At 42.0% G+C, this 24,001-nt stretch overlaps 1 protein-coding gene across 4 annotated transcripts in view; it reads left to right on the plus strand.

Annotated features, from left to right (window-relative positions):
- LOC115124261 (cytosolic purine 5'-nucleotidase-like) overlaps nucleotides 1-17,853 on the plus strand; it is a 37,049-nt gene extending 19,196 nt beyond the window's left edge. For 3 of the 4 annotated variants that reach the window (XM_029653663.2, XM_065001481.1, XM_065001480.1), the window contains 14 exons: nucleotides 47-142; nucleotides 301-392; nucleotides 606-663; nucleotides 1,370-1,463; nucleotides 1,721-1,774; nucleotides 1,975-2,058; nucleotides 2,405-2,446; nucleotides 2,577-2,684; nucleotides 6,064-6,130; nucleotides 6,585-6,755; nucleotides 8,917-8,968; nucleotides 9,460-9,520; nucleotides 13,085-13,261; nucleotides 13,916-17,853. In XM_029653663.2, the coding sequence (XP_029509523.1) occupies nucleotides 47-142; nucleotides 301-392; nucleotides 606-663; nucleotides 1,370-1,463; nucleotides 1,721-1,774; nucleotides 1,975-2,058; nucleotides 2,405-2,446; nucleotides 2,577-2,684; nucleotides 6,064-6,130; nucleotides 6,585-6,755; nucleotides 8,917-8,968; nucleotides 9,460-9,520; nucleotides 13,085-13,261; nucleotides 13,916-14,152 (1,393 nt within the window). In that variant the 3' untranslated portion in view covers nucleotides 14,153-17,853. The remainder of the gene's footprint in view (nucleotides 1-46; nucleotides 143-300; nucleotides 393-605; nucleotides 664-1,369; nucleotides 1,464-1,720; nucleotides 1,775-1,974; nucleotides 2,059-2,404; nucleotides 2,447-2,576; nucleotides 2,685-6,063; nucleotides 6,131-6,584; nucleotides 6,756-8,916; nucleotides 8,969-9,459; nucleotides 9,521-13,084; nucleotides 13,262-13,915) is intronic. The other variant, XM_065001482.1, reaches the window with a different exon arrangement.
- Nucleotides 17,854-24,001: the final 6,148 nt, after the last annotated feature.

Consider the following 24,001-nt stretch of genomic DNA (forward strand, 5'->3'; position numbering starts at 1 on the left):
GATATTCTAACTGACTGAATGATGTTGTTTCTCTGTGTTTCTTCAGAGGCCTGGTGTTTGACACCCTGTATGGGAACCTGTTAAAGGTGGACGCCTACGGCAACATCCTGGTCTGTGTCCACGGTTTCAATTTCCTACGAGGGTAAATGGTGAACCCCACGCTCTCCTAACCTTCTCGCAGTGTCCTCCCTACGTCCCCTTGTCCCCGGATCATTGAGCGGGGTTTTGAAGGTTAGGTCCCGGTCTACCTGCCAAGACATTCTCCTGACGTTGCATTTTCTTTTTCTCTTCTCTCCCCAGACCTGAAATACGGGAGCTATACCCGAACAAGTTCATCCAACGTGACGATACTGAACGTTTCTATATCCTCAACACTCTCTTCAACTTACCAGGTAGAAGGAGGAGAGATACTGTCCATGCCAGAGCCATTCAATTATTTAAAAATGTGTTTATCTCCATCTAGATTCAACTGTCATTCATAAGAGGGACAAGCCCAGACATGCCCTCCATTTTGTCTGAGCACAGTTTGAGGCAAGGCCATGGAGTTCAACTCAACTTTATTGACACTCGATTGATTTTACAGTACAGTTTCCCTCTCTTTCCAGAGACCTACCTCTTTGCCTGCCTCGTGGACTTCTTCTCAAACTGTGACAGATATGCAAGGTAAGGAATCCCTAGTCACCCTACCCACCTTATTTGTCTTGTGGGTTATATACAAATTCCTGGATATGACATGACAACATTTGATAAGCCAATTAGACAACATGACAACAGGGTAGGTCCATATCTCCAATAAGAATCCTCCAATAAGGAAGTACTTTAGCCCTAACCCTGTTAAGCCAGTGGTTGAGTAATAGGACCACCCTTTTATTGTGTCATAAACAATATACTTTATTAGGATTACTCAGCTCTCTGAATGATTATTGGTCTTCCATACTAATCATTCCATGAATGCATGCAGTAACTTAATTCCAGATTTTCAGATTTCATTACTTTTATTATTTAAATTGACCTGTAATGACTAATCATCTAGCATGATGTAATATCATGTCTTATCGTCTCGATGTAATTGTACAATCATTTGTTAGCGGTAGTTTTAATGAATTCTTTGTGTGATGATGTGATCTGCAATGGAATGGCTGCATGTCTTCTCCTCTGAAACGAGTTGTTGGTCTTTTAGGGGGAGATTGCTTTCCTGTTTGGCTGGAAACCACCTCAAACAAGGGAAGACTATCCCATTTAAAAGCAAAACAAAAACAAAACAAAAAATGTAGTGAAAATGGCTACTAGCGTTTAAAAGCAAAGCTCTCTGTCTGGCCTTGGCCTGTCCACTGGCTCTGTGTGTCCCTCTCCTCCCCCCTTACCTCAGCTGTGAGACTGGCTTTAAAGATGGCGACCTCTTCATGTCCTTCAAGAGCATGTTCCAGGACATCCGCGACGCCGTCGACTGGGTCCACTTCAAGGTAGCGTGATGAGGAAGTCTATCACAATGCAATCATTTGTTCACTTTACTTCCATTTCAAGGTGTTATATGGGGCGAAACACCCAATGATTATCTTTATCTTGAAGCATTCATTTACTGTTTGTCGTCGTGCTAATGGTATGTACCCTGAAAGTGATTGACATGAGTGTCATCATAAAGAAGACATATGATGTATAGATGTGAGCTTGTTATTTTTCGATGTATTTCAACCCATTTACCTGTCGTCCTGTCTTCCAGGGCACCCTGAAGGAAAAGACAGTAGAGAACCTTGAAAAGTACGTAGTGAGAGACGTAAGTACACACATTAACATTTTACCAGCCCCTTTAGCGCTCGTCTTGTGTCGTATTCCTGCGGGAACACACTGGCACGATGACTTCAAAACCTGACGAGAAGTCAACATTTACTTTGTGTCTCTGTCTGTATGCCTGTACGAACTCACTGTGTATGATAATGGCTTTGTAATATTTAGTGTTCTCTCTCTCTCATCAAGGCAAAGCTGCCTCTCCTGCTGAGTAGAATGAATGAAGTAGCCAAGGTGTTCCTGGCCACCAACAGTGACTACAAATACACACACGTGAGTCCACAGTACTGACCACGCTAAGTGCCCAGGTCCACTGTTCTCACACACACACACATGGACGATTCACATGCACAGTACACAGTAACAGACACCCTTCAGAGCCCAAAACAATAGTTAAGTCCTGCCTTGTTAAACGTCCATGCAGAGCAACATTTAATAGGCAAAGCAAACGTACACACAGCTTCACAAAACATGTCCTGGCAAACTGTCACGTTTGCATATGAAACTGGGGTGTTTGCGTACTGAACTGGGGCATATAGCTGCGGTATCTGTCCCAGTCACAAAGACATTTGAAATGAGATGACTAATAGGCTCGTTATGTTGTTTACTTTTCTCACAGAAGATCATGACATACCTGTTTGACTTCCCCCACGGCCCAAAGGTAAGAATCATTTCAACATTCATACACGGCATTCTCCCGTAGACGTGAAATCTTGTTAACTACATTCATCTATATAAGTTAACTATCGTCGGTACGCATTGACCAGAATGTGCGTGTGGTTGTGTTGCAGCACGGGACATCCCACCGGCCGTGGCAGTCCTACTTTGACCTGATTCTGGTGGACGCCAGGAAGCCTCTGTTCTTTGGAGAGGGAACGGTGCTCCGACAAGTCGACACAGTGAGTAATTACACCATCACACCTCTGTCAGAACACAGTGCCGAGACTTTTGAGTGTGGTAGCCTGATGGTGTGGTAGCCTGATGGTGTGGTAGCCTGATGGTGTGGTAGCCTGATGGTGTTGTAGCCTGATGGTGTGGTAGCCTGATAGCTATTCGGTCACACAATGTGAAGTACAACTTCTAAAGAATTATAATTTGAGCAAGTTGAGGTGACTAATCTGCTTGGAGTAATGGTCAAAGCATATTGATTCAACAGTTGCTAAGAAGTCTGTCCATAATCAAATTCTACTCTGCCTTCTTAACAACACTATCAACAAGGCAGGTCCTACAGGCCCTAGGTTTGTCGCACCTTGACTACAGTTCAGTCTTCTTTTCAGGTGCCACATAAAGGGACTTAGGAAAATTGCAATTGGCTCAGAACAGGGCAGCACGGCTGGGCCTTGGATGTACACAGAGAGCTAATATTAATAATATGCATGTCAATCTCTCCTGGCTGAAAGTGGAGCAGAGATTGACTTCATCACTACTTGTACTTTGGCACACAGCTCGGACACCCATGCATACCCCACAAGACATGACACCAGAGGTCTCTTCACAGTCCAGAAGACTATGGGAGGCGCACAGTACTACATAGAGCCATGACTACATGGAACTCTATTCCACGTCAAATAACTGATGCCAGCAGTATAATTAGATTTGAAAAAATATGATAAATACACCTTATGGAACAGCGGAGTCATAGGCACAGACACATGCATACACACACACGATAACATGCACACTATACACACATACACACACACGATAACATGCACACTATACACACATACACACACACGATAACATGCACACTATACACACATACACACACACACACACACACGATAACATGCGCACTATACACACACACACACACGATAACATGCACACTATACACACATACACACACGATAACATGCACACTATACACACATACACACACACGATAACATGCACACTATACACACACACACACACGATAACATGCACACTATACACACATACACACACACGATAACATGCACACTATACACACATACACACACACGATAACATGCACACTATACACACATACACACACACACACGATAACATGCGCACTATACACACACATACACACACACACACACACACACACACGATAACATGCGCACTATACACACACACACACACGATAACATGCACACTATACACACATACACACACGATAACATGCACACTATACACACATACACACACACACGATAACATGCACACTATACACACACACACACGATAACATGCACACTATACACACACACACACGATAACATGCACACTATACACACACACACACGATAACATGCACACTATACACACACACACACACACGATAACATGCACACTATACACACACACACACACACACACGATAACATGCACACTATACACACATACACACACGATAACATGCACACTATACACACACACACACACACGATAACATGCACACTATACACACCCACACACACACACGATAACATGCGCACTATACACACATACACACACGATAACATGCACACTATACACACATACACACACACGATAACATGCACACTATACACACACACACACACGATAACATGCACACTATACACACATACACACACACGATAACATGCACACTATACACACATACACACACACGATAACATGCACACTATACACACATACACACACGATAACATGCGCACTATACACACACATACACACACACACACACACACACACACGATAACATGCGCACTATACACACACACACACACGATAACATGCACACTATACACACATACACACACGATAACATGCACACTATACACACATACACACACACACGATAACATGCACACTATACACACACACACACGATAACATGCACACTATACACACACACACACGATAACATGCACACTATACACACACACACACCATAACATGCACACTATACACACACACACACACGATAACATGCACACTATACACACACACACACACGATAACATGCACACTATACACACATACACACACGATAACATGCACACTATACACACACACACACACACACACACGATAACATGCACACTATACACACCCACACACACACACGATAACATGCGCACTATACACACACACACACACGATAACATGCACACTATACACACACACACACACACACGATAACATGCGCACTATACACACACACACACACACGATAACATGCGCACTATACACACACACACACACGATAACATGCGCACTATACACACACACACACACGATAACATGCGCACTATACACACACACACACACACGATAACATGCGCACTATACACACACACACACACGATAACATGCGCACTATACACACACACACGATAACATGCACACTATACACACACACACGATAACATGCGCACTATACACACACACACACACACGATAACATGCGCACTATACACACACACACACACGATAACATGCGCACTATATACACACACACACACACGATAACATGTGCACTATACACACACACACACACACGATAACATGCGCACTATACACACACACACACACGATAACATGCGCACTATACACACACGCACACGATAACATGCGCACTATACACACACACACGATAACATGCGCACTATACACACACACACGATAACATGCGCACTATACACACACACGATAACATGCGCACTATACACACACACACGATAACATGCGCACTATACACACACACACACACACACGATAACATGCGCACTATACACACACACACACACGATAACATGCGCACTATACACACACACACACACGATAACATGCGCACTATACACACCCACACGTACACATGGATTTTGTACTGTAGAAATGTGGTGGAGTAGGGGCCTGAGGGCACACAGTGTGTTGTGAAATCTGTGAATGTAACGGTAAAATGGTATAAACTGCCTTCATTTTGCTGGACCCCAGGAAGTGTAGCTGCTGCTTTGGCAGGAACTAATGGGGATCTATAATAAACCCCAGGAAGAGTAGCTGCTGCTTTGGCAGGAACTAATGGGGATCTATAATAAACCCCAGGAAGAGTAGATACTGCTTTGGCAGGAACTAATGGGGATCTATAAAAAACCCCAGGAAGAGTAGCTGCTGCTTTGGCAGGAACTAATGGGGATCTATAATAAACCCCAGGAAGAGTAGATACTGCTTTGGCAGGAACTAATGGGGATCCATAATGAATACATATACTTGACATTGTTTTGCGGTGAGGCTACTGTTCCATGTGTTCTCTGGTGTTAGACGACAGGGCGGCTGAAGATCGGGACCTACACCGGACCCCTGCACCATGGCATCGTCTACTCTGGAGGTAAGATACCTGGGGACATGCACTGACTCACAGCACGAACCGCCAGACAGCCAGACAGCACTGCCAACTTGTCAAATCATCTAGCAGAGTACTTCTAAACATGATGGATCTCAGTTAACCTTTATTTAGCCAGCATAGTCTTCTCAACAACGTTCACTGTTCTCCAGGGAGGGCTGGGTTCCCTAAAAACAATCTGAAAAACAACGTGGTACAAATCTTTCATAAAACAACATCATCCAGTAACGTCTACATTTCAATGTCTCCCTCTCTCTGTCTCTCTGTCTCTCTCTCTCTCTCTCTGTCTCTCTCTCTCTCCCTCTCGCTCTCTCTCTCCCTCTCGCTCTCTCTCTCCCTCTCGCTCTCTCTCTCCCTCTCGCTCTCTCTCTCCCTCTCCCTCTGTCTCTCTGTCTGTCTCTCTTGTCTTTGTCTCTCTCTCGCCCGCCCGCCCGCCTAGGTTCTTCTGACATCGTGTGTGACCTGCTGGGGGCCAAGGGGAAGGACATCGTCTACATCGGAGACCACATTTTCGGGGACATCCTCAAGTCCAAGAAACGCCAGGGTTGGAGGACCTTCCTCGTCATCCCCGAGCTGGCCCAGGAGTTGCATGTCTGGACTGACAAGAGCTGTGAGTCACACTTGTAGTCTCACACGCAGGCACACACACGCAGTCACACACACACGCAGTCACACACACACAGTCATACACACAAAAGGACGGGTGGACATTCCCATGCAAGCAGCCAGACAGACGTGTGCAGACACACAGATACATAAAACGGCTGATGGACACACTGGAGAGCACTGGTCCTCTGTAGCTCAGTTGGTAGAGCATGGTGCTTGCAACGCCAGAATTATGTGTTCGGTTCCCGGGACCACCAGTACAGTACGTAAAATGTATGCAGGCGTGACGAAGTCGAAAGCGTCTGCTAAATGGCATACAGTGTCTACAGAAAGTATTCGCACCCCTTGACTTGTACCACATTTTGTTGTGTTACAGCCTGAATTCAACATGGATTCAAATATTTTTTTCTCACCTGTCTACACACAAAGCCCCATAATGACAAAGTGAAAACATTTTTGTGTTTTATTGAAAATGAAATATCTAATTTACATAAGTATTCACACCCCTGAGTCAATACATGTTAGAATCATATTAGGCAGTGATTACAGCTGTGAGTCTTTCTGGGTAAGTTTCTAAGAGCTTTGCACACCTGGGTTGTACAATATTTTCACATTTATTATTTTTTAAATTCTTTAAACTCTGTTAAATTGGTTGTTGATCATTGATAGACAACCAATTTAAGTGTTGTCATAGATCTTCAAGTCAAAACTGTAACTTGGCCACTCAAGAACATTCAATGTCATCTTGGTAAGCAACCCCAGTGTATATTTGGCCTTGTTTTAGATTATTGCCTTGCTGAAAGGTGAATTTGTCTCCCAGTGTCTGTTGGAAAGCAGACTGAACAAGGTTTTCCTCTACGATTTTGCCCGTGCTTAGCTTTATTCAATTTATTCTTATGCTAAAAAAAAAATCCTAGTCCTTGCCGATGACAAGCATACCCATAACAGGATGCAGCCACCACCATGCTTGAAAATATGAAGAGTGGTCCTCGGTAATGTGTTGTGTTGGATTTGCCCCAAACGTAACACTTTGTATTCAGGGCGTAAAGTTAATTTCTTTGCCACATTTCTTGCAGTATTATTTCTTGCAGTTTTAGTTTCGTGCCTTATTGCAAACAGGATGAATATTTTTGAATATTTTTTTTGTTCTGTACAGGCTTCCTTTTCACTCTGTCATGTAGGTTAGTATCGTAGAGTAACTGCACAGTTATTGATCCATCCTCAGTTTTCTCCTATCACAGCCATTAAACATGTAACTGTTTTAAAGCCATGGTGAAATCCCTGAGCGGTTTCCTTCCTCTCTGACAACTGAGTTAGGAAGGACACCTGTATCTTTGTAGTGACTGGGTGTATTGATACACCATCCAACATGTAATTTAATAGTTTCACCAAGCTCAAAGGGATATTCAATGTCTGCTTTTTCATTTTTACCCCTCTACCAATAGGGGCCATTCTTTGCAAGGCATTGGAAAACCTCCCTGGTCTTTGGTTGAATCTGTGTTTGAAATTCACTGTCGACTGAGGGACCTTAACTTATTTAGGCTTGCCATAAGAAAGCGGTGGAGTACTTATCAACTCGTTTCATTTTTAATTCATTTGTAAAAATGTCATAACATAATTCCACTTTGACATTTATAGGAAATTATGTGTAGGCCAGTGACACACAATCTCAATTTAATCCATTTTAAATTCAGGCTGTAACACAACAAAATGTGGAAAAAGTCAAGGGGTATTATATTATAGCAGTGACACACTTGTGCGCACACACACACATTCATGCACAGACACACACACACACACACACACACATTCATGCACAGGCACGCACACACACACACACACGCACACACACACAAATATAACTGTGACGTGTCATTGTAGCTGTAAAATGCCCTCGTACACCTCTCAACGGCCTGTGAGTGACAGCGTGCCAGGGAGAGGGGGAATGAGAAGGGAAGATAGAGGGGGAGAGTGAAAAAGCAACAGATGGAACAAGTGAGCCAACACCTGTGATTAAGGGCAGTGGTGTAAAGTACTTTAAGTAAAAATACTTTAAAGTACTACTTATCTGTACTTTCTCCACCGCTGAATTTAAGGGAGGAGGAGGGAAAGGGATGTTGTGACTGAGACTTACCCTGGCCTCCTTTTCCTCTTCTGTCTTACAGCGTTATTCGAGGAATTGCAGGGCCTGGACATTTTCTTGGCAGAGCTCTACAAGTGAGTACTGCACTGTCGGCTCCCTGTGTGTGTGTGTGTGTCGCCCTTGGGCCAAAGTCTGCAGGGTTTGCCCCATCGGTCTGATGATAACTGGCTTCAGTCAGACTTCAGCCCATTTAGAAACAGTCTATCTATGTAGGCCTGTCCCCTTCCTTCTTGCTCTTTATAATAGTGACTAGCACTGTCTTCACTCTCTCTCTTCCAATCCCCTTCTTCTCTACCTCTTTGCCCTCTCTAACCCATTATATCTCTACCTCTTTGCCCTCTCTAACCCATTATATCTCTACCTCTTTGCCCTCTCTAACCCATTATCTCTCTACCTCTTTGCCCTCTCTAACCCATTATCTCTCTACCTCTTTGCCCTCTCTAACCCATTATCTCTCTACCTCTTTGCCCTCTCTAACCCATTATCTCTCTACCTCTTTGCCCTCTCTAACCCATTATCTCTCTACCTCTTTGCCCTCTCTAACCCATTATCTCTATCTCTCCAGGCATCTGGACAGCAGTAGTAATGAGAGACCTGACATCAGTGCTCTCCAGAGAAGGGTCAAGGTACAGATTCTACACATGTTTCCATAGCGACTACAGAAACATTATTCAATACGTCCACATGTGTCCCTGAATAGTTACAGGCTTCAGTTTAGTCTTTAAACCAAATCATTCCCAACTTGTGGACTTACATGGTCTTACAACCCCTAAGTAAACTCCTGAAAATACGCTATGATCCTCCTCCCGGCCCATCGACGGCTTGGATATACCGGAACACAAGTCACTGAATTTCCATTGTCCTCAAGGAATTTTATATTTAACCAGGAAAATACCCTTGGATGTTAGAAACCTCTTTTTTTAGAAGGGGACCTGGAAAGAGGTCAGTAGGATGTAGTCAGTAGGATGTAGTCAGTAGGATTTTTAAAATTTATTTTTTATTTCACCTTTATTTAACCAGGTAAGCAAGTTGAACAAGTTCTCATTTACAATTGCGACCTGGCCAAGATAAAGCAAAGCAGTTCGACACATACAACGACACAGAGTTACACATGGAGTAAAACAAACATACAGTCAATAATACAGTAAAAAAAAAAAAAAAAAAAAAAAAAGTCTATATACAATGTGAGCAAATTAGGTGAGAAGGGAGGTAAAGGCAAAAAAGGCCATGGTGGCAAAGTAAATACAATATAGCAAGTAAAACACTGGAATGGTAGTATTGCAATGGAAGAATGTGCAAAGTAGAAATAAAAATAATGGGGTGCAAAGGAGCAAAATAAATAAATAAATTAAATACAGTTGGGAAAGAGGTAGTTGTTTGGGCTAAATTATAGGTGGGCTATGTACAGGTGCAGTAATCTGTAAGATGCTCTGACAGTTGGTGCTTAAAGCTAGTGAGGGAGATAAGTGTTTCCAATTTAAGAGATTTTTGTAGTTCGTTCCAGTCATTGGCAGCAGAGAACTGGAAGGAGAGGCGGCCAAAGAAAGAATTGGTTTTGGGGGTGACTAGAGAGATATACCTGCTGGAGCGTGTGCTACAGGTGGGAGATGCTGTGGTGACCAGCGAGCTGAAATAAGGGGGGACTTTACCTAGCAGGGTCTTGTAGATGACATGGAGCCAGTGGGTTTGGCGACGAGTATGAAGCGAGGGCCAGCCAACGAGAGCGTACAGGTCGCAATGGTGGGTAGTATATGGGGCTTTGGTGACAAAACGGATAGCACTGTGATAGACTGCATCCAATTTGTTGAGTAGGGTATTGGAGGCTATTTTGTAAATGACATCGCCAAAGTCGAGGATTGGTAGGATGGTCAATTTTACAAGGGTATGTTTGGCAGCATGAGTGAAGGATGCTTTGTTGCGAAATAGGAAGCCAATTCTAGATTTAACTTTGGATTGGAGATGTTTGATATGGGTCTGGAAGGAGAGTTTACAGTCTAACCAGACACCTAAGTATTTGTAGTTGTCCACGTATTCTAAGTCAGAGCCGTCCAGAGTAGTGATGTTGGACAGGCGGGTAGGTGCAGGTAGCGATCGGTTGAAGAGCATGCATTTAGTTTTACTTGTATTTAAGAGCAATTGGAGGCCACGGAAGGAGAGTTGTATGGCATTGAAGCTTGCCTGGAGGGTTGTTAACACAGTGTCCAAAGAAGGGCCGGAAGTATACAGAATGGTGTCGTCTGCGTAGAGGTGGATCAGAGACTCACCAGCAGCAAGAGCGACCTCATTGATGTATACAGAGAAGAGAGTCGGTCCAAGAATTGAACCCTGTGGCACCCCATAGAGACTGCCAGAGGTCCGGACAGCAGACCCTCCGATTTGACACACTGAACTCTATCAGAGAAGTAGTTGGTGAACCAGGCGAGGCAATCATTTGAGAAACCAAGGCTGTCGAGTCTGCCGATGAGGATGTGGTGGTTGACAGAGTCGAAAGCCTTGGCCAGATCAATGAATACGGCTGCACAGTAATGTTTCTTATCGATGGCGGTTAAGATATCGTTTAGGACCTTGAGCGTGGCTGAGGTGCACCATGACCAGCTCTGAAACCAGATTGCATAGCAGAGAAGGTATGGTGAGATTCGAAATGGTCGGTAATCTGTTTGTTGACTTGGCTTTCGAAGACCTTAGAAAGGCATGGTAGGATAGATATAGGTCTGTAGCAGTTTGGGTCAAGAGTGTCCCCCCCTTTGAAGAGGGGGATGACCGCAGCTGCTTTCCAATCTTTGGGAATCTCAGATGACACGAAAGAGAGGTTGAACAGGCTAGTAATAGGGGTGGCAACAATTTCGGCAGATAATTTTAGAAAGAAAGGGTCCAGATTGTCTAGCCCGGCTGATTTGTAGGGGTCCAGATTTTTCAGCTCTTTCAGAACTTCAGCTGAATGGATTTGGGAGAAGGAGAAATGGGGAAGGCTTGGGCGAGTTGCTGTTGGGGGTGCAGTGCTGTTGACCGGGGTAGGAGTTGCCAGGCTGGCCATAGAAAAATGCTTATTGAAATTCTCAATTATGGTGGATTTATCAGTGGTGACAGTGTTTCCTATCTTCAGTGCAGTGGGCAGCTGGGAGGAGGTGTTCTTATTCTCCATGGACTTTACAGTGTCCCAGAACTTTTTAGAGTTAGTGTTGCAGGAAGCAAATTTCTGCTTGAAAAAGCTAGCCTTGGCTTTTCTAACTGCCTGTGTATAACGGTTTCTAGCTTCCCTGAACAGCTGCATATCACGGGGGCTGTTCGATGCTAATGCAGAACGCCATAGGATGTTTTTGTGTTGGTTAAGGGCAGTCAGGTCTGGGGAGAACCAAGGGCTATATCTGTTCCTGGTTCTAATTTTCTTGAATGGGGCATGTTTATTTAAGATTGTCAGGAAGGCATATTTAAAAAATATCCAGGCATCCTCTACTGACGGGATGAGATCAATATCCTTCCAGGACACCCCGGCCAGGTCGATTAGAAAGGCCTGCTCGCTGAAGTGTTTCAGGGAGCGTTTTACAGTGATGAGTGGAGGTCGTTTGACCGCTGACCCATTACGGATGCAGGCAATGAGGCAGTGATCGCTGAGATCTTGGTTGAAGACAGCAGAGGTGTATTTAGAGGGGAAGTTGGTTAGGATGATATCTATGAGGGTGCCCGTGTTTAAGGCTTTGGGGGGGTACCTGGTAGGTTCATTGATAATTTGTGTGAGATTGAGGGCATCAAGTTTAGATTGTAGGATGGCTGGGGTGTTAAGCATGTTCCAGTTTAGGTCGCCTAGCAGCACGAGCTCTGAAGATAGATGGGGGGCAATCAGTTCACATATGGTGTCCAGAGCACAGCTGGGAGCAGAGGGTGGTCTATAGCAGGCGGCAACGGTGAGAGACTTGTTTTTAGAGAGGTGGATTTTTAAAAGTAGAAGTTCGAATTGTTTGGGTACAGACCTGGATAGTAGGACAGGATGTAGTCAGTAGGATGTAGTCAGTAGGATGTAGTCAGTAGGAAGTAGTCAGCAGGAAGCATGTACACGTAACACAAGAGCTCAATACCAAACATGAAAACATATTTGACAATGGTCATCACGTTCTTCCGTCGGAGCTTGAAATATTTTCAGAGGGTCTTTTCGGGCTGAGTATCTAAACCCAGTGTTCTTCTCCCCTCCCCAGAAAGTGACCCATGACATGGACATGTGCTACGGCATGATGGGTAGTCTGTTCAGGTCTGGCTCCAGACAGACTCTGTTTGCCTCTCAGGTGATGCGCTATGCTGACCTGTACGCTGCCTCCTTCATCAACCTCCTGTACTATCCCTTCAGCTACCTGTTCAGAGCTGCTCACGTACTGGTGAGCCACTCTATTGAATTAGTTTGTTGATTCTTGCTAACAGTTTACAACAACAAAACAAGGGAAGAAATGCAGCATTTACGGAATAAAATGTTGCAGAGACAATAGTGTAAGATACAGCCCCTTTTCTTTTGCTAATTGGAAAACTGTAATTGTTAGAAATTGATGGTTAAAAATATAGATGCACATGAATCAACATTTCCAGCTAGTTTAATAAAGAATATACAGTACTTGACTCTTATTAACTTAGACTGAACCATTACATAGTCTGGCACCCATCTAGCTGAAACACTGACAGGCAGAGTGACATTTGCATTAGAGTTGGTACGTATGAGTTGGTACGTATGAGTTGGTACGTATGAGTTATCTTCTCATTTCAATTCAATACAAATGTCTTTACCAAACATATTATCTGAAACATGCACATCACATACACACAGTGATCAATATTCTGTGTAACAAGTTAAACGCATGGTAATAACATTATTATATTACGTATTGGTGAGCTGAAGCTCTCTTTACTAGCTGCTAGCAAACTGGAAGTGCTCCGAGTTGACTTTGGTAGTAGCGTCTCTCCTCACCTCTCTCTCTCTCTCTCTCTCTCTCTCTGTCTGTCTGTCTGTTTCTTCTCTCTCTCTCTCTCTCCCCTCCCAGATGCCCCATGAGTCAACGGTGGAGCACGCACACATCGACACGGACACCGAGTCCCCCCTGGCCACGCGCAACCGCCACTGCACTGAGAGCAAGGACCTGGAGTGCTGTAGCAACAAGAACCGCAGCCAGCTGACCCGGTCCATCAGTGAGATCAAACCCCCCAACATGTTCCCCCAGACCCCCCAGGAGATCACCCACTGCCACGATGAAGACGACGATGAGGAGGAGGAAGAGTAGATGGGAGGAGGTGTGATGGCGTGACCCGAACCAGGCTTGATTCCTTCCTAGGAGGAGGAAGAGGGAGAGGAGTGAAAAACCGTCTTGATTCCTTCCTGATGTTTCCCTGAGGGGGTTTTAGAGTATAAATACTTCTAGGAAGATATAAACTATAATGTACTCTATAGTCCACAGTAAGAGTCAATGTAGGATACATTGGAATGAGGGAGGAGGGGATATGGCCAGCGTAGTGTATCTATAGGAGATTTATATAGAGAGAAATGAAGCTACGTTTTATACTAGAGATGTATCAGGATATTAAGGTTTTATGAATCAGATCAGTCAACTGTATGTTACTACAGTACCCGTTGCTGCTCGGTTCTCCAAAAACGTTGCCCCCGTGCCCACCCCTTTTCAAGTTTTACGTTTTCAATGCTTGTTGTTTTTTCTATGGATTTTTATGATGAAATGGGAAAAGGTTGACTTGAAGTTGGCAAATTTTAATTTTTTTAACATTTATTTTTTATTTTTAAGTTGGAACTAAAACAGTTTTTTACGGCATAGGATGTTGTAGCAGACAAATATACATGAATACACACAAGAAGCAAATATTACGAACACTACTTTTCTCTGTACTGACCTTAGTGTCTGGTCATAGAGAATAATTCCCTGTGTGTGTTTACATAGTCTACCATAATGCAGGCACCATACTGTAGTTTGAATGTGAAGCACTAAGATGGAATAGCCTTTGCCAAACAGTATGTACAGTACTGTATATAAACTCTATATACTGTTTTGCTGTTCTCCTTTTGAAATGAAAGTGTTCTAGCCTTTTGCTGTACTGGTGTTGACGCGTATCGAGCAGCACGGCAATCCAAAAACATGGTCCAAAAAATGTATTTCTCACTGGTTGTTATTTTGGTCTTTTTTTTTTTTGCAGTATAATTCCTCCCGTCGTGACCCTGCATAACACAGCTTGTGTGTGTGTGTGTGTGTGTCCGGCCTTGGCCAATCAAAAGTCCAGTTTGTGTCGTCCTGAGCGACTGTAACCAAGGCATCCATAATTGTACTAAAGAACAGTGTGGTGTATGTTTTGGGTTACACAAAGCACAAGTCTGATTGTGGTTAACTAATTGTCAATATTAGCTGGATATGCCATGAAACGTGCTGTCTATTTAAAGTATGGTGCACATAATGTAATCTGTGATTCTGTGTGGTTAATTTCAACTGACGTTTTGAAATGCATGAAATGTTGTTTCTAGGCAACCGTGTGTACAGGGTATCGATTATGCTGCCTCTGTACAGATGGGGTCTATGGCAACTGTGGACGGTCACATAGGCCTAATGCTATTGAGAGGCTGTGACCCAGTATTACTGTTCTCATACATGATACTGTAAAAAGCAAGACATTCATCATGCAAAATACCATTACATTTTTTTTTTCTCCTGTAGGATGATATGAGATAGCGAAACCTGCAACATTGTTACACTATGTGCAACTAACATGCAGTAGTAGTTTTACCTTTTTTTACTCAGCTTGGAGTTGTTCGTTAGGTGTTCTCTTGATTATTACATTGTAACAGTTGTATTTTTCATCGCATAGAACCGCTTTAGTTAGAACTGTCATTCACCCCTACCTAACCAAACCCTCATATTCCATGTGTGATAATTATGGTCGGGTGTTTCCTAGTAATTCTTTGCAGTTAACATAAAGAGTACAGTATGTTATAGGAACAGACCTGGGTTCAAGTACTATTTAAAATGTTTCAGAAACTTTAGCCTGCTTGGAGTGCCAGGTGGGCAGAGTTGAACATTTGTGAACATTTTTCTGGTTCCATTGCTCCAGGCAAGCTCAGTCAAGCCCCAATAAAGTATATGAAATGATTTTGAATAGTATTTGAACCCAGGTCTGATGTACAGTAGGCCTTGATATTGAAAAAGGAAATCCAGGTCAGCCTGGGTGCTGTGACGTGTGGCACTGTGTAGGCCTTGAGAATGCACGGGTACCAGACAAGGAACCAACGCCTCGGCGAGAGGGCGTTTGTGTCTGACCGCCCCCAGAGAGGTTAGGTTGGGCCTGGGAAAAGGACAAGGGGTGCCCTCCTGACTGATGGGAATAGGTTGTAGACTCACCCTAGCAGGAAGATGTATAAAGGACTATAGCTACAGTATTCTGGAATTTGTTGGATCACTTAGGGGTAAAAAAAACACTGAATGATACAAAGAAGCACCTGATATTTCCCACCAGGGTTGCATTTGCTGTCTCCGAACATGAGCAAACCTTTTAAAAAGGTGGAAATCGCAATTGTTGATTAGGCCCACAATTCCACTGAAACGTTGAGATACTTAAAAAAAAAAATGTTACTGGAAAATATTACCGATTTGCTTAATATTAAACTTTCCTGTTTAGCAACGGGAATGCTTAGCATTTTCAGTTGTGTCCTAATGAACATGACCCAGATGGTATGCAGTGCGGAGGGCAGGAAGAGGTTATCTGCAATATCGTATGTGTATGCTATGTAAAACATGCGCATCGCTTTATTTCTAAGGCATGTAGTTGTGTAGCTAGAGGTTTTGATTGGCCTGTTGATTTGAGCTGATGAAGGGAAGACCAATAGCAGGTCTCTGTTTGTAACCTGGTGTTGTTTGCCGAGGCAAGTAGTAAAAAGGGGAATGTGGGTTCAACTGGGGATCTTTAAAACAGATTCTACTCTTACTAAAATTGTTACAGAGCAAATATATAGTGGTTCAATATTTTATTACTCTATGAAAAAAAGTATATCTTTTTAAGTATTGATTTAACTGGAAATACCACAGAAACACCTGAGGCAGCTGTGTTCTTCACCTGGTTGGTTACTCGTTGTTTTGGTCTCGTTACTGAAGAATTCATAATAAAGCTTGGTCGTTGGGAGGAAAATTTGAAGTCCTTTTCTATCAAAACACTTTACAATACATTTATTTTCTATGCAATGACGCAGTACAGTGCATTATACGTGTAAACTAACTTACTAAAAGGCTGGCCAATGCAAGCAAATGGCTTACGTCAAAGTTTGATAACTGTATGGCTACAATTAGGTTAGGGCTACAACTGATATGTGGAGCGAAAAGAAAACATGTCCGTCTGGACACAAGTTCTACAAGGTCATCTGTGTGGTAACAATTGTACACTAATAATAATAATAATAATAATAATAATAATAAGATTAATAATAGCCTTGCAGACCGATATGCTGAACAATAGGTGATGTTGAAGAGCATGTATTTACCGTACATCAGACACCTTACTCAACAACACCTTGGTTTTGCTGTTTATTTGTTTTTTCTAACCAGTGTTTTCAGATTCTTAGTTTACAACGTTGTATATAATATATGCATTTCCATGTGGAAGAAATGTTCCTTAAATTCTTTAATTTTTTTTCTTTGTTTTTGGCATTTTTCTGGTTTCAGACATGTTTTTGTACTATAACGGCTTCCGTGAGGATGTCTGAGCGAGCGAAACATGGCGAACAGGTTAATGCCACCATCCATTTATACAATTTGTCCATTTATACAAAATTTCAACAATTGCAGACCGAGCGTGACAACTATCACGCATTCACTTCTTTGTTTCGTGCATTTACTTGGATGTTCCTCAGAGCGTTTTGTTTCCAGAGTTATTATATAATGTGTCCATTGGGGAAATGACATTTATATGTACAATAAAAGCTAATTTTCCATAATAAGTTACTGGGTGTGTGTGTACTGTCTCCTGTTGCTTCTTGTTCTTCTTGCAAAACTATAGTTTTAAAATGTTTAAGTCAAAACAAGTATTTGATTGTATGCAAGTATAATTCTTATAATCATAAACATTCTTGCATACAGAAATTACTTAATATATCCAGTAATGTGTTAAAAGTAAATGTTCTACAATGAATTGTGAATGAAAATATATAGCTTGCATAGCTTTTTATATCTAATGAACTTCAGGGCACTTGCCTAGAATTCTCCTCTCCCATCCCTCTGGTGACAAAACATCAAGCAAATGGCGGGGAATTACATTTGTCATTTCACCTCCCCCTCACAGTTTAAAAGGGTTGACATTTGGGTGTCCAAAAGGCAACTCAAAACATGATTCAAGAATAGAAGTCCTGTCAAAGTTGGAAGATATAAACGTCCCAGATTTTTTTTTACAATTATATTTAACTACACAATAAAACATATCCAATAATCCCAAATCCAGCTAAAATGAGGAGTTTCTCTGAGCAAGCACCAAATCCCCATTCATGTTTCACTATGTAATAACATTTAAAAACTGATGGCATTTCTATTACATACTGTGAGTACATTGAGACTTACTACAACGCAAACATCTGTGTGGTTACAGTTAACAGATGTACTTAGGCTACACAACGGGAAATGTATACAGTATAGTGGAAAAAAAGTCATGAATACATGTAAATCTCGTAATGCTTTGATCCAAGGGTTAAATGTCCACAACCCCGTCAATGTGTTTGGCAGATGCAAGGTCAAGGGGTCATATTTGCAGCAGCATCAGCTGAATTTTTTTGACTCAGCAACTTTTGCTTATAATGCAGCAATGCTCTACCGCAATGGTTTTAACACAAATCAAGAATAGCAGGTAAATTAAAACATGGAAATCTTTGAAACAGACTTGGGACGATTTTTTTTTTTAAATGCGTTTTTATGAGTATTTTTGGGGAAACGGTTACGTTTTTCCAGCCTTCAATACTTTTCAGGAAGATAAAACAAACCAGCGACTGAAAATATAATTTTAACAGAAGGGTAAATCATCTTTGCAATAGATCATTCTGTCCTTGAAATTGCCTCCATACAATGTTCTGAACTGCCTCTCTTTAATCTGAGCACCTTTGTGTTGAGGGGAAAAATAACATATTCCATCACTAATACACATTCTGTTAATAATTCACTTTTTATTGTACCACCAACACCAACCAGAGCAGAATATGGGAATGCTTTTGTCGTGTTGAGTATCAAACATGTGGACAGACACATATACATAGCAGCATGAGTATAAACATGGTCCGATATGACTCAGATAAGGATAGAATGGAGTGAAGTATTCTTCTACGGATCTAAAAGTGTCTTGACAAATACTGTAGTCGTTCATTGGTGATGTGTGTCTTATCTTTAGAGCGGAGAAAGTCCTCAGAGAAAGAGGGGGAAAAGAGAGAGAGAGCAATAGAAAGAGAGAGATCTCTTTTTTCAGGTGTTTCTTTTCCTGTGAATGTTCAGGAAGCAGGGGTAAAGACCACATGGGTCAAGATATAGGTCACAACCAGGCTCAAAAAAACAACACAAGACTACGTTGGATAGTCATATATGTTATTTTCAAAATTCTGACATGAACAAGAAAAACCCTCATCTGCATGTGAAGGACTTTTATTTTGAAGGAGATACCTCTTTTTTTTCTTGTATAAGTGTATTAAATACAGCAGTGATCAAAGTATAGATGGTAAAGTACAAATACAGTCTTGTTATATCATCATCATCGTCGCTTATCTCTGGAATGATTGTCCTTGCAGAGCAGAGTTCACCTGATGCATAGGAACACTCACAAGTAAAACAAGAAAAACAAGAATATCTGGTCAGTGTTATTAATCTCTTCCATAGTCTGGTCATTTTGAAACAGAAGCCCCTTGGTGTATGTGGGAAGGTTGCCAACCCATGTGTTTTTTTAGAAGTTGTTTATGCTCCCAGTAATTTGGGAATACTGTGACACGAAGAGAAATGGCGACCACCAGTGGTCAAAAGTTGCAATTGCACTCCCATACTTGGAGCTACATTCTGCAATGAATATCGTTGCTTTAGCGAGCAGATATTACAACTATCTAGGACGACTACAAACTGCGTCAACATGCTTTACGTTAAGATGCTGCGTCTACAGAGATTTAGGATAGGAGAGTTATTTTTGGACTTCTACTTTAAGTTCAGCTTTGATTCATATAAAACCATTTATATACAAACTGATACAAAGAAAAAGTCAACTCAACATTACATTACCCTAGAAATAAGTTTACACTTGAAGTTAATATACTCAACAGAAGGCATAGGCCTTGTACATACACCCCAACCCTGGCTTGGTTCTTCATACATATTTCCCAAGAGACAAATGATAACAAAATAGAGAATGGTCCACCACAAAGAAAAACAGAGAATCATTTGTTTACAGGCTTATAGGAGAATTGTGATAAGAAATATACAACATATGTGTGGCTAAGATACAGAAAACACATTAGTAGTTCTAATACTGTAATTGCGTACATTCAATACAGTACATCAATGGTGAGAATTCATATTTTCCTCAATTTCCCCCAAACTATGCATTGCTATGATTCAAGTCATCACAATTGAAAGAACTAGCATCTATAGTAACCATCAAAGGGAATGGTTTGCTCTTACAATAAATCATTATAATAATAATAGTAATCATTTTAATGTTAAGGTTTTTTAGCTTCAGTGGCACATGGTCATTCAATTAATTATTATTAGAATACAAAGGTGTAAAACTAGCATGTGAAAACAAGCACTTAAGTGTTTAATTTGGCAATTTTTATCACTTTAAAGTGTTTTACGTTGGTATGAACTTGAGCCTTACAAAAAAGATCAGTCAGTCACAGAAAAACAACCATTTCTGTTCATCTCCAACAGTGACCAAGTGAAAGGGTGTATAACATCAACAAGCTTGGGCTGACAGGTAGTGGTTAGAGCGTTGGGCCAGTAACTGAAAGGTTGCTGGATCGAATCCCCGAGCTGACAAGGTAAAAAAAATCTGTCGTGCTGCCCCTGAACAAGGCACTGTTCCGCTGTAGGCCTTCATTGTAAATAAGAATTTGTTCTTAACCGACTTGCCTAGTTAAATTAAAAAAAGGTTTCAGTTCAAGCCCACGCTATTTGATTAAACTCGCTAACCAAATGATTGGGGCATTGTTGGGGAAAAAACATTCTTCTTGCACTGAAAGAGAGCATGTTTGAAGCATTATTATTTTTGTTTCACACAGTAAACATTGTTTTTCATTACATTCTCACACTGCAAGAAGAATGGTACCTTAATCTCAAAGGTACACCCCAAAAAATGACATCATTCACAGCGAGACGACATCCTGCTTACTGACAACAACAAGAACATTTGAATCTGCCAAGGCTCCCCACGATTGGCTCTTTCGAATTTGCACCCTCCCACAATGCAATAGTCAATTTCAGTTTTGTTGGTGTCAATTTATTTAAGCCGGATGTTGCCACACTGTGTGTGCTACACACAGAGTGGACAAAACATTAAGAACACCTGCTCTTTCCATGGCATAGACTGACCAGGTGATCCTAGGTGAAAGCTATGATCCCTTATTGATTTCACTTGTTAAATCCACTTTAAATCAGTGTAGATGAAGGGGAGGAGACAAGTTAAAGAATGATTTTTAAGCCTTGAGATAATTGAGACATTGATTGTGTGTGTGCCATTCAGTGGGTGAATGGGCAACTCAGAAGATTAAGTGCCAAGTTTGTGGGTTTGTGTCAAGAACTGCAACGCTGCTGGGTTTTTCACACTCAACAGTTTCCTGTGTGTATCAAGAATGGTCCACCACCCAAAGGACATCCAGGCAACTTGACACAACTGTGGGAAGCATTGGAGTCAACATGGGTCAGCATTCCTGTGGAAAGCTTTCGACACATTGTAGAGTCCGTGCCCTGACCAATCGAGGCTGTTCTGAGGGCAAAAGTGAAGGTGCAACTCAAAATGATTGGAAGGTGTTCCTAATATTTTGTACACTCAGTGTATTTCATAATGCATAGTCTGTCTTTAACCCCAAAACCCAGTTAACGAGTTTGATTGAATAAAGCTTACACTCTAAGCTCAACATGAGCTGAAGGAGACTGAACATACTTTAACATGCCACACAACACACACACAGTGGAAAGGAGAGTGCTGTGCCATACAAGAGGGTCATTCATGGACAATAGTTTAATGTCGAGGTTGCTTTTGTGAAGTTCATGATGCTCAACATGTTAGATGAGGTCATTAATACTGGCCAATGATCACGTTTGATTATTAATAATAAAAGACACATGCGTTCATAAGTGCCAAGTTAGCACTTTTCAATGTCAATACATCCTGGGTCCCACTCCTTAACCACAGTCGTAAGACTTGTCTGGATTCTATTATTAAGTCTGATTTAAGTCTGTTAACTAAAGTCTGGATAACCTCCATATCAAACAGCAATATAATGAGGTGAAAGGGCTTCTGATCGTACATCGGCCATAATAGGAGAAAGAAACTGGCTTAGGGACGGGTTTTGCTTGTGGACGGTTGCAACTCAGCATCTTTGAACCAAAACCCACACATACATACGGTGCATACAAACATACAAATATATCTGTCTCAATTTACAATAAAGTGATTTTTTAAAATTCATAATCATCTCTTAAATATACTGTTTTTTTCCCCATTTGCACTTTGTTAAAATAATTAAGATGATTTTTTAAAAAGGCAATAGTGTGATTTTAAGAAGGTGAAAAGATACGGTACCATGAGCCTGATTGAGAAGAATAGTAAAAATAACAAGATCTGTAATATACATATCTTTAAAAGACCCTCACCAACTCATATACACGGATGTACAGTACCAGTCCAAAGCTTGGACACACCTACTCATTCAAGGGTTTTTCTTCATTTGGACTATTTTCAACATTGTAGAATAATAGTGAAGACATCAAAACTATGAAATGGAATCATGTAGTAACCAAAAAAGTGTTAAACAAATCAAAATATATTTCATAAAATAGTAAAAATAAAGATAAACCCTTGAATGAGTAGGTGTGTCCAAACTTTGGACTGGTACTTGTATGAGTATATATATATATATATATATATATATATATATATAAATATATGTAGCATGTATTTCAATATCACATATACACACACAAACATCTACATGCCCATGCATGTTTGTGCGCCGGTATATGTCATATCTTCTCCACACATACATATATACACATATATAATAAATAAATGCACAAAAACATTCTTGGTTCATGGTTCCATGGTTTCCTTCAAAGCGGTATTTGGTTACAGTCTTTGACTAACCATTTTGTCTGCGTGCGTTTGAGTCCTTCGATGTAGTAGTACTAGTAGTACTACAGTAGTACTAAAGTAGTACTACAGTCACTCTGACAATCCCTGAACAAGAACAGACTGGAAAGTGTGTGTACTTATGTGTAAGTGTTTGTGTGCGGACAGGGGAATGGGGTGGGGGGCATGCACACTGTTGTCCATCTTTCCGAGCTACTGGAATACCAGGTTACCGGGTATTTAAGAGGATGGATTGGCCGAGGACGGTCCAAGCCCACCCTAACAGGATATTCTAGAGGTGTGTGATGTGGGTGAGGGCCCAGAGTGCTATCCCTTTAGCCCCCTTCCCCATTACCCCAAAGGGTATTCTGTTCCAGGCTGTGGAATCGGCCAGGGGTGGTGGAGGGTAGAGAGTAGAGGTTCAGGCTGGGGCTCAGTATACACATCTCCGTAGCCCCCTTCCCCTCAAATCCTCCAGGGTCTTCCATCCATAAGGGGGTGGTGGGTAAGGGTTAGAGGTCCCTCGCCTCAATTCCTCCAGGGTCTTCAATCCATAAGGGGGTGGTGGGTAGGGGTTAGAGGTCCTTGGATGTTGGGGGATTAGGCCCAGGCCCTGAGGGTACTAACACCATCTCTCCTCCCTCCTCTCTCCCTGTCCCCAGACCCCTCCTCTCCCCCTGTCCCCAGACTCCTCCTCTCCCCCTGTCCCCAGACCCATCCTCCCTCCTCTCCCCTGTCCCCAGACCCATCCTCCCTCCTCTCCCCTGTCCCCAGACCCCTCC

This window comes from Oncorhynchus nerka, linkage group LG15, assembly GCF_034236695.1.
Source record: "Oncorhynchus nerka isolate Pitt River linkage group LG15, Oner_Uvic_2.0, whole genome shotgun sequence".
Taxonomy (NCBI): domain Eukaryota; kingdom Metazoa; phylum Chordata; class Actinopteri; order Salmoniformes; family Salmonidae; genus Oncorhynchus; species Oncorhynchus nerka.